The sequence below is a fragment of the Tetranychus urticae genome, chromosome 3 (genome assembly GCF_039701765.1).
Source record: "Tetranychus urticae isolate SD_2017Ah chromosome 3, NJAU_TeUrti_SD_1.0, whole genome shotgun sequence".
Classification (NCBI taxonomy): Eukaryota; Metazoa; Arthropoda; class Arachnida; order Trombidiformes; family Tetranychidae; genus Tetranychus; species Tetranychus urticae.
In genome coordinates, this window is record NC_142960.1 from 16980518 (window position 1) to 16994917 (window position 14400).

Here is a 14400-nt window from a genome sequence, read left to right on the forward strand (position 1 = left end):
TTTGCTTTTCTTAAATAATTCAATGCATTCAAATCAAAATCTAGAGCCAATTCAAGTCTTGATTTTTCGATCTCTTCTTTCTCTATCAACCTGAGCAAATTATATGTTTATTAAATCATTTGAGATTCATACTATTGACTATCCTTCAATAAAAATATAATTTACTCATCTATGAGCTGGAATTAAGTATAGTAATTAAAGGTATAAAAATTAAAATATAATGAAGTGACAAAAATTAGAAGCAAGAAGGCATTAAGTGTAAGAAATAAGATTATCTTAACGTTACTTTTTCTTTTTGATAATATCTTATTGTATTTTCGCATCAAATATGATTTTCGTTACAAAATATGATTTATTCCAAAGTCAACATGATATAAAACAAATTGTCAGCAATCTGTAAGTTTTAAAACAAAATAATAAATACAAAGTAGCTGTTAAGCATTGCACCGCTTTAGGACTTGTTTGTTTGAACTGCAAATTTTGAAGCACGTTAAGTGAAGAGCTGAGGTGAAACAGAATCTTCTAAGAGACCAACTGAAAGAATCGCGGTAACCTCTCTACTAGATTTTTTTGCATTGAAATGGACATCGTAAAACTTGTTGCTTTCTTTAACTTCAGATTTTATGAAATCTAAAATTTTGTCCAATGCAATGAAACATTTTTTCTTATGGGCTGGATAATTTTCGTTGAGTATACTGGCTGGAAAAACATCCAATTCGCGAAGATTATAATCCTTATCGAGATCGCCACAGATAAGTGTTTCGATGCCACAAACCAAAGCAGATGCCCACCAATACATATGACGATAATGGTCGATATTGAAATCTTTGTTATCTCCTTTGTACATGTTTGGCACGAGTTTCAGAGCTGCAAAGCTGGCTTGACCAATTGGCTTCTCTACATCATCTTTGCTAATAACAAATTCAGAATTACCTAAGTGCATTATGCGATGTTGACCAATTTCTGAACTGGATACAGTGCTGAGAACGTCCAATTCAGTGTTTGAGTCTGATTCTCTCTCTGCAACTTGTTTAGTTATCTTCTTGATTACTTTGAATCTTGCATAGGCGCGTTTGTTTTTATCAGTATCATTGGAAGACTCTCTTTCTCTCTTTTTTGATGGATCTTCATCGCTCATAAAGAGGAAGATGGTGCCTTTAATTTTGATAGCATTGACGATCCAATCAATTCTAGCGAATGGCGAAAGCAATATGTTTTTCAATACGGAGTTTGAACAGATGAAATCTATCGATGATTTTGGATTGTCCGAAGTTAAGTCATTCATGATTTCCTCATTTGAACGAATCCAGCGAAAGTAATCTGGCCATGTATCTGGAAGTGAACATTTATCAGTTTCAGGATTGAATCCTTCGAGACAATGCATCGGCTCGTTCAATTCAGTCGAGACTAAATATTTCTGTGATGATTTATCAGGTCGATAAACCAGTTGATTCTCTTTGTCATAGAAAGATGAAAAATAACCAATCCTTTTTGGTCCAATAAATTTAACCCCACTTTTTGCGGGTAAAAACTCCAAATCCAGAGCATCCTTTCTGATTCGACCCATTTTTCAAGTTGAAAATTGTTCACAAACGGTAAAATATAAATTGAAATCACAAATTGAAAATTAAAATTACAAGTACACAAACTTTTAAACCAAAATGCATGCAAAAATAAAACACAAAATTTTTCAACTTGTAGAGAACCTGATTTAACCAGTTGACTAACTGTAGTAGAAACTGTAGTGTACACTGTACAATGTACAGTATTTCCTTGCGTTTTTTGCTTTTTTGAAGTGCTGACATCTATGTGAACTACATGGGAAAATAATTAAATTTACATTTCAAACAATTAGTCCACTCCAAAGAGCACTCTAATGACTGCCCCTGAAGTGGAAAGGGTAGAAAGCAAAGAGATAGCAATTAGCTAATATAAATTAATCAAATGGTTACTCAACTATCAGATGTTTGAATCAAGCAATTCAATAAGCTCAAGATGTGCAAAAATAATTTTAACTTACACTAAGTGCGAAGTTACCGCGGAAACGGTCAATTCATATAGCCGATCTTTTTAAGTTAAAATATTTAGGTATTATTTAACGGGAAAAATTGAAAAAAGACTACACTAGAGTACTTCATAACTTGGTAGAATTTCGTGTTGGCGCCACCTATTGGATTGACCATTTTAAAACCATTTTTGTTCAATTATTTAATTATTTTGAAACGAATATCTTAAAATTTAGTAAAAAAAGTTGAATTGGCATGTAAACTTTACTGGAAAATGGGTTTCCTGCAGAATTAATCAGCCTAATCTCCTAATAACTAAAGGTCTTTTTTGTCTATCCAGCTCTTGACTCTCATAAAGACGCGAAAATGTTCTTTTCTATTGAATAATCAAATTATCGTATTTTGACTTATTCTGATTTATTTGACAAGAAATGCTTACTTATTCTAGTAAATTTGACTCACTAATTCAACTTTTTGTACTAAAATTTGAGTAATTTTGGTTGAAACAATTAAAAAACCCCATTAAATGGTTAAATCCAATAGGTGGCGCCAACACGAAATTCTACCAAGTTATGAAGTACTCTAGTGTAAGAAATTTATGAAATCGCGATAAAGCGTGTGAAAAATGGCAGAAATGGCGTCTGAAAAATTTGCTTTGAAAATAGACGAAGCTTTAACCAAAGAGTCGTATTTTGAGATTGATTACTTTATTTCACACAAAATTTTTGCATAAATACCGCATTGCACGTTTATTAAAATAGATTGTAGTGAAAATTATCTTGTCATATTATACTGGCTAAAGGATATGGGTTACCCCTTAACGTTCAGTTGATCAGGGCAAATTCATTCCATCTTTCCAATGGTATGAGTTATGAACATGTAAGTAACACTATCGGGGCAAAAAAATTTTCACACGGAAATTTCATTGAGAAACTCTTTTGTGTTGATCAAAATTATATGACTTTTGAAGTCAGCAGAGAACAAATGATGAATTTATCATCATTAAAATATAATACATTTGCGCGTTTTGCAGGAGACATAGATTATGTTTTCTACCAGCGCAAATATCTGAATACACTTTTAAAAAATTTCAATTTCTTTTTTCCAGAAAATTATGTACAGTTAGAAGAAAAAAATTTAGAAAATTCAAGGAGCAGCTAAATTATTTAGGCATTTTAATTGAAATCGCAGAATTTATTGACAACGATCGCGAAAATCAATATAGAATTCTAGTGAGAAAAAGTGGAAAATCTTATTCATATATTTGCATGTTCAATCCTGGTTTTACTATTAATCCCGATACAGTCACGGATGAACCAATTATGGAAATTACTCCACCATCAGAAAGTGATGAACAGCCAGAAACAGAACTAAAGTCAGAGCCTCCTAGCAAAAGGCGATGTTTAATTTAAATATCTAAAAAGGTAAGTTAATAATTTTCATAAAGCAATTCAGTTACATGTCAATTTGTCATTTTCTCATAATTTCCCTCCCTTATAATCATAATAAAATACTTTATTCTGATATCTTTACATCATTCTCGCTTATATCAATAATTAAAAATGGAAGGTTGATTCTAAAGTTTTAGGATTGATATGTTGATCTCGTAATTACATGAAGATTTATTTAAGTCGTTACCTTCATCAAAAGTCAGAGTAAAACCGCAAAAAGAAACTGTAGTACGAGTAACTGTAGTACAGTTACTGTACTACAGACTGTACTCTACAGTATTTCCTTGCGTTTTTTGCTTCTCTGAAGTGCTGACATCTATGTGAACTACAGAGGAAAATAATTAAATTTACATTTTAAACAATTGTCCACTCTAATGACTGCTCCTGAGGGGAAAAGGGTAGAAAGCAAAGAGATAGCAATTTGTCAATATTAATTAATCAAATGGTTACTCAAATATCAGATGTTTGAATCAACCAATACAATAATCTCTCAAAGTGCGGAGTTCCGCGGAAGCGGTCAATTCATAGAGCCGAACTTTTTAAGTTAAAATGTTTGAGCTCTATGAAAAAAACGGCAAAAAAATGAAAAAAGGCTGAGAAATTTATGGAATCGCGATAAAGCGTGTGAAAAATGAAAGAAATAGCGCTTGAAAAGTTTGCATTGAACATAGACGAAGCTTTAACCAAAGAGTCGTATTTGGAGATTGATTACTTTATTTCACACAAAATTTTTGCCTAAATACCTCATTGCACGTTTATTAAAATAGATTGTAGTGAAAATTATCTTGTCATATTTTGATCATTTGGTATCAGGAAAATCACAGTCAATAGACTGTATTTTCTGGAGTCAGACTATTTAAAATTACGATGATGAGCATGTGATTTCAGGTTGAAAAGGTAGCAAAAATGAATCCAAGTAAAATTGATTAGTTTCAGATGTCACAAGTAAGGTACCATGGTAAGTCGCCATCTCCCTGCAGCTCAAGACTTTTTTCAGTCACAATGATTTCTTGAGGTGCCGCGTCGTAAGTAAACTCATACATTTTGTCACTTTCTTTAACATGAGATTTGATGAAATCTAGAGTCTTGTCTAAAGTAATGAAACATCTTCTCTGCTTGTCTAAAGTATCTTTGTTAAGCTTACTGGCTGGAAGCACATCCAATTTACGAAGAGTAAAATCTTCGTCAAGATCTCCACAGATGAGTGTTTTGACGCCACAAAGTAAAGCAGAGGCCCACCAATAAAGATGACGATAAAATGGAATATTGAATTCTCCGTTATGTTCCTTGTACAGATTTTGCATGAGTTTCAGGGCTGAAAAGTTGGCTTGATCAATTGGCTTGTCTAAATCATCTTTACTCATAACAAACTCTGTAAAACCAGTGTGTAATATGCGATGTTTGCCAATTTTTGAAAATGAAACAGTGCTCAGTGCATCCATCACAGTGTTAGAGTTAGTTTCACGCTCTTCAACTGCTTTAGTTATCTTTCTAATTATGTTAAATCTTGCATAATTTAGTTTACTGGCTTTTTGTTGACCACAATCAAGTGTGGCTTCCTCTTCCTTGTCTTCTTTGTCATTCACCAGCTCATCTTTTTCTTGATCCTCAGGTTTGGATTTCATTTCCTCCGTATTGTCCTTTTTTCCCAAAAATAGGAAAATGGCATTTCTTTTCTTCACTGCACGAATAAGCCAACCACGCTTGTCATAAGTTGAAAGCATTATTTTCTTGAGTTCCATGTTTGAACACAGGAAATCCAACGGTGAATCTTTGTTATTAGAGGACAAGCCATCGATTATTGTTTTATTTTCAGCAACCCAACGAAAGAAATGAGACCAAGAACTCGGCAACAAAACTTCATCAGTTTCTAGTTTGAATCCTTCAAGACAGTTGATTGGCTGGTTTAATTCACTTGAGTCTAAATATCTTTGAGCTGAATTATCGGCTACATATACTTCTTCAGATTCTTTGTCATAATAAGATGAAAAATATCCAATCCTTTTTGGTCCAACAAATTTGACGCCACTTTTGTTTGGTAAAAAATAGAAGTCATAACAATCTTTTCTGATTCCCATTTCCACAGTTGACACTTGTCCATAAACCACAAAAAATTAATTTAAATGACAAACTGACAATGTTATTAAATGTTAAAATCTAAATGTAAACTTAACTGACAAAATTTTTATTTATACGATGATTTGAACGAGGAATCGATCCAATTGATTGATTTATCTTTTTATCTTTATAATCCCAATACGATCCTGTCCTTCAAGTAATGATTTAAGAATCGATCTTTCGTTATGTCTTTGTAAAATGGGTTGACTTGTAAAAGTGGTGATAAAGTTCTGAATATTGAGTCATTGCATTCTCCTTGAACTTGAATCTTCATCCAACTTGAATGACTTTATAATGCTGATTGAAATTACAATGAGCATCAATCGATGATTCAGCTTGTCTTGAATGATTGAAATTTATGAATATTTTATACAAATAAAAATCTAAATAATTTAAAACTCGGTTGCAATTCGATTTAGCCTTTAAATTAATCATTAAAATCTCAACCTTTCCTCGTTATGATAGAGTCTACAATCTATTGGCTAAATAAATTGTAAGCTCAAATGGTTAGGCTTTAGGCGCCAATTGCAAACACTGGTGGTTAATCACTATTAAATTGGTTCATTGAGTCATTGATTCTGGCTAATAAAGTTGTAGTAAGTAATTTAACATTGATTATAAGATCAGTTGAAAATTAGAGTGAAAGATTTGGCCAATCGAGTTAATATAACTACAGATTTGCACCTTCAAACAGACAAACACTTCTTTGAAGTCATCAAAGATAAATAACTTAATCTTTGGTATTCATTGTCTCTCATTTAGAAAGGTATCATCCTTAGATTCATCATTTACTCTAAAGCACCTCTAAGGAAACTTCCAATTTTTCTGATTATAATTTTATTAGAGACGTTAATTTACTCTTATAAAATTTGTAAAATTTTCAAGTTTTGATTCATATTATTCTTGTATTGTGTGTGGATAAGTGTAAATCGTGAAATGGGAAGGATTAGAAAAGATGCTTTGGATCTCGAGTTTTTACCCGAAACATGTAAGGTTAAATTTATTGGACCAGAAAGGATTTCATATTATTCAATTTACTTTGATGAGGAACATAAAGAAGTACATCGCTCTGATAATTCATCGCAAAGATATCTAGATGTGACTAAGTTGGACACACCGATCAACTGTCTTGAAGGATTCAATCCTGAATCTGATTTATGTGTACTTCCAATGGTATGGCCGTATTTCATGCGCTGGATTGGTGATAATGACGAAGTTATTCGAGGTCTGACTCCTGAAAATAATTCACAACAGCAGATTGATTTTATATGCACAAATATGGAATTGAAGAGTATAATGCTTTCATTGTATGAACAAAGTGATTGGATTATCCATGCATACAGAACTAGAAGTGAAATCTTCTTGTATTTGAGTGAAGATGAAGAGATTAGTGACAAAATAGAGTCAAAACCCCAATACGACCCTAAGAAAACCAATAAGATAAATTATGCAAGATTTAACGTAATCAGAAAGATAACTGAAGCAGTTGAAGAACGTGAAACAAGCTGTAACACTGAGATGGATATATTTAGCACCATTTCATTATCGCAAATTGGCCAACATCGTATATTACACTCTGGTTATACAGAGTTTGCGATGAGTAAAGATGATGTAGATAAGCCAATCGATCAAGCCAGCTTTGCAGCTTTGAAACTCATAAATCACCTGTTCAGAAGAGATAAAAAAGATTTTCATATTTCGTTTTATCGCCATATGTATTGGTGGGCATCTGCTTTGGTTAGTGGCGTTGAAACACTTATCTGTGGAGATCTCGATAAGGATTTTAATCTACGTAAATTGGATGTACTTCCAGTCAGTAGCCTGAACACAAAATATCACGCTGCAGCTCAGAAAAAATGTCTCACTGCTTTGGATAAAATTTTACATTTCATCAAATCTGAAGTTAAAGAAACAAACAAGGTTTATGATTTTCATTTGGATGCGGAAACTCGAGAAGTCATTGTGTCTCCTTCGAAAGAACCCTTAGAAACATTCATTCCGCCATGGTATACATCAAGTGATACTCCAGATCAAGCAAAATCCTAGCCATGGCAACTTTAAATTATCAAAATATATTCACTACAATTAAAAATCAATCTTTGCTCTGCTCTGTAAAATAAATCAAATTTGGATGAATGAAAACAAACTGAGAAAAATTGCGACTCACTTGTCAGTCAACTTCGGTTGTGTTTCATTGAAACTGATTCAAATAAATTAATTTTATCTCAAATTCTTGATGACCTTATTTTGTTAAAAGGCGATTTCTCGATCTCTTTACTTTTCTTTCGGTCAAATTTAGCAAGTGATATGAAATGATTAAAGGGTTGATTGTTACTAACGAAAGCAGACCAATCATTAGATTTTATCATGGGCTAAAATATATTAAAATACTATATTATTCAATATTATACAAGTACAAATACTGTAAGTTTAAAGCATCTTATTAATGTTCATGAAAAGTTTTAGACAAATAGTAGATCTCTATGGGTATATTGACCATTTGAGTGGCTAATAATTATCTTCCAAGATTAAGACCACTTGAGTGGACAAAATCTACGTTTTCACATCTTCCTCGGCCACTTGATTCGAAGCCTTTTCGATTCGAGTTTTTACACTTCCATTTATTATTTCATTGTCAGTTTCCATACCCAATCCATTTACACCACAGTATTTTACTTTAACACGAAAGGTTTAACCTTCCCACACAAATGTCCAATTGCTTTCAATAAAATTTTAGATTTAATCAAATCTGCAGTTCGAAAAAAATATGTTGGTTAACTTTCATTTGGATGTGGGAACTAAAGAAGTCATCAAAGATTAATACTTTATTCTTGGGAAGTCATTGTACTTCCTTATTGTAAAGTTATCATCCTTCGATATCATTATCGTTTCCTAACAATTCTGCAAAAACTATTTTCTGATCCTACACTTGAGCCTCGCTTATTTGCTGTTTTTGAAGTAGAGGCATCTAACGCTAGTAAAAATAGAATGAGCTGGTTTCTTGCTACGATGACTGTAAATTACAGTCTCTGAAGATGAATTAGCTTTATGAGTCAATTTATTAAAGGGTAAGCTAATTTAATTGTAAGCTACTGTAATTTACAGCTACTTAAATAAAAATTAGCAAGCTCTACTTTTTGGGCGTTAGATGTCTCTACTCCTACAATGCGCAATAAACGAGATTTATGCATAGGTGCTCATTAGAGGCGTTGATTTACTCTCAATTTGTGATTCATATTTTTTTGTATTGTGTGAAAAAGTGCCAATTGTGAATTATTTCACTGAAATGGGAAGAATCAGGAAAGATACTTTGGATCTTGAGTTTTTACCCGAAACAAGTAAGGTTAAATTTAAAGGACCAAAAAGGATTTCATGTTATTCAACCTACTTTGATGAAAATTATGAAGTAGTTTATTGTCCTGATAATTCATCGCTCAAATATTTAGTCTCAACTGAGCTGGACGAGCCACTTAAATGTGCTGAAGGATGCAATCCTGAATCTGATATATGCTCACTTTCAGGCCGATGGTCGGATTTCATGCGTTGGATTGATGACAATGACGAAATTATTAAAGGTCTAACTCATCAGACCGATTCGCAACAGCAGATTCATTTCATAAGTGCAAATACTGAATTGAAGCATATGATGCTTTCATACTTTGAAGCCTATGGTTGGATTATTCATGCATACAAAACCCGAAATGAAATTTTCTTGTATTTGGCTGAGAAGAGCATTACTGAAGACAAAATAGAGTCTAAACCACAATATAATCCTGTGATAACCAATAAAATGAGTTATGCAAGATTGAATGTTATCAGAAAGATAACTAAAGCAGTTGAGGAACGCGCAAGGAACTCCAACACTGTGACGGATACACTGTGCGCCGTTTCATTATCGACAATTGGTCAACATCGTATATTACACACTGGTTATACAGAGTTTGTGATGAGTAAAGATGATGTAGATAAGCCAATTGACCAAGCCAACTTTTCAGCTTTGAAACTTATGCATAATCTGTACGGGAAATACGGAGATTTCAATATTCCATTTTATCGTCATATGTATTGGTGGGCCTCTGCTTTGGTTAGTGGCGTCAAAACACTTATCTGTGGAGATGTTGATAAAGATTTTACTCTGCGTAAATTGGATGTGCTTCCAGTTAGTTTGCTTGACAGAAAAACTGAATATGAGCGGAAAAAATGTCTCATTACTTTAGACAAAATTTTACATTTCATCAAATCTGAAGTTAAAGAAAAAAACAAGGTTTATGAATTTCGTTTGGATGTGAAAACTAAAGAAGTCATTGTGTCTCCTTCAGACAAACCCATAGAAGATTACGGTCCACCATGGTATACATCTGGTGATACTCCAGATCAAGCAAAATCTTAGCCATGACAACTTTAAATTGTAAAATTCACTCACTTCTGTATAATTAAAAATCAATCGTTGTCTGCTCTGTAAAATAAATTAAATTTGTATGAATGGAATAAAATTAATGATAACTTAAATTCTTGACAACCTAATTTCTGATATTACATTCAGCCTATAAGACATATCTAAATTAGTATTAATTTTGAGGGTGATTCTTGTAGACAAGGACGATGCCGAGGCTTGAACCGAGGCAATAGAGTAAACGATTACACTTCCTTTTATGATTATCTCATGCAAGTTTCAATATCCAATCCATTTTCACTGACGTATTTTACTTCAACAAAAAAGATTTGACCCTCAAAACGAGCCGCAAAATAAGGTTGAGCATAATGAAAAGAAATGCAGAGACAAACGAACTAAATTTTCAAAAAATGTTAAAAACATTAAAATCTTTAATGGGTCTGATTAAACAATAAGACATGAAAATCAAATATGATTGACGCTACAAAATATAATATATTCCAAAGTCAACATGATATGAAATAAGTCAAGCAATCTGTAAGTTTTGAAACAAAATAATAAATACAAAGTAGGTGTTAAGCATTGACACGACTTGTGTTTTTGGTTGCTTTTGAAGGATGGCAAGAGAAGAGCTGCGGTGAAACAGAATCTTCTAAGAGACCAACTGAAAGAGTCGCGGTAACCTCTCTGCTAGATTTTTTTGCATTGAAATGGACATCGTAAAACTTGTTGCTTTCGTTAACTTTAGATTTTATGAAATCTAAAATTTTGTCCAATGTAATGAAACATTTTTTCTGACTGGCTAAAGTATCTTTGTTGAGCCTACTGGCTGGAAGCACATCCAATTCGCGTAGAGTGTAATCCTTATCAAAATCTCCACAGATAAGTGTTTCGGTTCCACAAATCAGAGCAGATGCCCACCAATACATATTTCGAAAAAACACCCCGTTACGTCCTTTAGACAAGTTTTTCTTGAGTTTCAAAGCTGCAAAGCTGGCTTGATCAATTGGCTTCTCTAATTCATCTTTGCTTGTAACAAACTCGGAATTACCTAAGTGCATTATGCGATGTTGACCGATTTCTGAAATCGACACAGTACTGAGAACGTCCAATTCAGCGTTTGATTCTGATTCTCTCTCTGCAACTTGTTTAGTTATCTTCCTGATTACTTTGAATTTTGAATAGGCACGTTTGTTTTGATAATTATCATTGGGGGACTCTCTTTCCCTCTTTTTTGATGCATCTTCATCGCTTACAAAGAGGAAGATGGTCTCTCTAATTTTGATAGCATTGATGATCCAATCAACTTCAGTGAGGGGCGAAAGCATTATATGTTTCAATACGGAGTTTGAACTGATGAAATCTATTGATGATCTTGAATTGTCCGAAGTTAGACAAGACATGATTTCCTCATTTGAACGAATCCAGCGAAAGAAATCTGGCCATGTATCTGGAAGTAAACATTTATCAGTATCAGGATTGAATCCTTCTAGACAATGTATCGGCTCGTTCAATTCAGTCGAGACTAAATATTTTTGTGATGAGTTATCAGGTCGATAAGCCAGTTGATTCTCGTTGTCATAGTAAGTTGAAAAACACCCGATCCTCTTTGGTCCAATAAATCTAACAGCACTTGTTAATGGTAAAAAATTGAGATCCAAAGCATCTCTTCTGATTCTTCCCATATTCCAAATTGAAAACTATTCACAAATGGTAAAATATAAATTGAAACTACAGAATGTAAAACTGTTAAATACTGTTATAAAATTGCAATAGCATAAACTTTTAAAGCAAAAGCATGAAAAATAAAAGACAGACAAAAGATGAATTGTGAACTTATAGAATCCCTGAATTTACCAGTTGAGTAACTGAAGCAAAGTTATTGTACATGCGACTGTAAGCGCCAATTACAAATAGTCATTCGTCAATATAAATTAATCAAATGGTAATTCTATTCTCACCTATGTTAAGCTCAATAAGCTCAAAATGTGCATCTCGAATGTTAACGATTAAAAGATTAAAATTAAGATTTCCGATAGTTTAAAATTTACAATATTTCTGACAGCTATCCATCGAAGTGCGAATATACCAGGGAAATGGCTTATTCATAGAGCTGATCCTTGCAAGTTAAAAATGTTTAGATTTAATTCATAGTTAAAACCACTCTGAAATAAAGGCTGAGAAATTTATGAAATTACGACAAGACGTGTGAAAAACGGCAGAAGCACATCCAATTTACTCAAAGTAACCCTTCATCAAGATACCCACAGTTATAAGTGTGTTGACACCACAAAGCAAAGCAATACAGATGACGATGAAATGAAATAAAAAAGATTTCATACGTCCTCTGAACAAGTTTTGCGTGAGTTTCAAAGGGTTGTCACTAAAAAACACAATCAACAGAATGGTCACATTTATACACAAACTGACAAAAATGGCCAAAAGACGGGTAAAAATTCATTTCTTACAAATTCAGACTCTGCTGATCTGTAGTGACATAGGAACTGAGTTCATTTATGGGATTTAAAAATTTCTAAGATCAATAGTTTTCAAGAAACGGGTTCGAAGTTGAAGCTTGGAAAGCTTTTTGTACAATTGTGGAAACAATTTTTTTCATAAAACTCATAGTACTGATGTATCTTTTACTAACCAACCAGAAATTGTACTTATTTTGAGCAATAGAACTTAAATTTTTCTGTAAAACAGATTAGATCGATTTTAAGTTAAGCCGATCGCTTCCTGTGATCGTAAGATTTATCGAGCTGAAACTTATTATTTGTCCATAAAAATTGTTGCTTAACATTATGGATTGAATACTTGATCAATACATTAATTTATCAACAGTTCTCTTGATTTTGTCCATTTACCTAAAAACTTTCAGCAAAAAATATTTTGAGAATGGTATTTTCTACAATCACTGTTCTTTGACCAAACGTTAGGTTTAATTATGGGCTATAATTTATTGCAATATCAAAGCATTCAAGATGCTACAAAAAGAGTTCTTACAAGTATAATAGTTATGTTGTCAGATTTGAGACTTGATTTTTAAAGCTGAATCCAAATATTTTGAGTTAGAAGGAACTTCAATGGCGAGAATCAAGAGCATCTTTATTAAATTGATAAAATTATTCAATTCATGATGTAAGCACACAATTTTTATGGACCAATAATAAATTTCGGGTCGTAAACTCTTACGGCTACAGAAAGCGATCGACTTGCCTGCAAATCGAACTAACCTGTTTTACAGAAAAAGAAAAGTTCCATTACTCAAAATGAATGCATTTCCTGGTTGTCATCAAAAGATACATCAGTACGGTGATTTTCAGGGAAAAATCTGCTTCCATAATTGTACAAAAAGCTTTCCAAGTTTCAACTTTGAACCCGGTTTTCTTGAGAACTGTGGATCATTGAAACTTTTAAATCGAACAAATTAGTTTCGTTTTTATGTCCCTACAACCCTATCAAGTCAAAATTTGAAAGAAATTTATTTTTACCCGTTATTGCCCATTTTTGCCAGTTTGTTGTCAAATATGACACAAAGTTGAAAAGTAGAGTTAAAGATTTGGCCCATCCATTGTTGTACCTTCAAAATTGTTCTGGACTTCAAACAGACAAACACTTGTTTGGAGCAATCAAAGATAAATACTTTAATCTTCAGTAGTCATTGTCTCTCATTCAGATAGGTATCATTATCAGATATCATTGTGCTCTAAAACAACTCTAATGAAATTCCCAATTTTCTGATTAAAATTTTATTTCATTAGAGGCGTTTATTTAGTCTTTTGACATTTGCAAAATTTTCAAGTTTTGATTCATATTATCCTTGTATTGTTTGTGAATAAGTGTCAAATTGTAAAATGGGAAGAATCAGAAAAGATGCTTTGGATCTCGAGTTTTTACCCGAAACAAGTAAGGTTAGATTTAAAGGACCACAAAGGATTTCATATTATTCAACCTACTTTGATGAAAATTATGAAGGCGTATATCGCTCTGATAAATCATCGTTAAAATATTTAGTCTCAACTGAACTGGACGAGCCATTTAAATGTGCTGAAGGATGCAATCCTGAATCCGATATATGTTCACTTTCAAGTCGATGGTCGAATTTCATGCGCTGGATTGGTGACAATGACGAAAGTATTAAAGGTCTAACTCATCAGACCGATTCTCAACAGCAGATTCATTTCATAAGTGCAAATACTGAATTGAAGCATATGATGCTTTCATACTTTGAAGCCTATGGTTGGATTATTCATGCATTCAAAACCAGAAATGAAATCTTCTTGTATTTGGCTGAAAGAAACATTACTGAAGACAAAATAGAGTCAAAATTACAATATAATCCTATGAAAACCAATAAAATGAATTATGCAAGATTGAATGTTCTCAGAAAGATAACTAAAGCAGTTGAGGAGCGTACAACAAACTCTAA

The 14400-nt window shown here is 32.8% G+C and overlaps 1 protein-coding gene across 1 annotated transcript; it reads right to left on the reverse strand.

The window, feature by feature from the left end:
• Positions 1-134: 134 nt before the first annotated feature.
• LOC112538958 (uncharacterized) lies at positions 135-1871 on the reverse strand. The gene has a single exon (XM_025161047.2). The coding sequence runs from the start codon at positions 1565-1567 to the stop codon at positions 491-493; it is 1077 nt and encodes a 358-aa protein (XP_025016815.2). The 5' UTR covers positions 1568-1871; the 3' UTR covers positions 135-490.
• Positions 1872-14400: the final 12529 nt, after the last annotated feature.

Bases quoted from the DNA above. Each gene is read 5' to 3' on its own strand.
- LOC112538958 (XM_025161047.2), bottom strand. From the start codon at position 1,567: ATGGGTCGAATCAGAAAGGATGCTCTGGATTTGGAGTTTTTACCCGCA.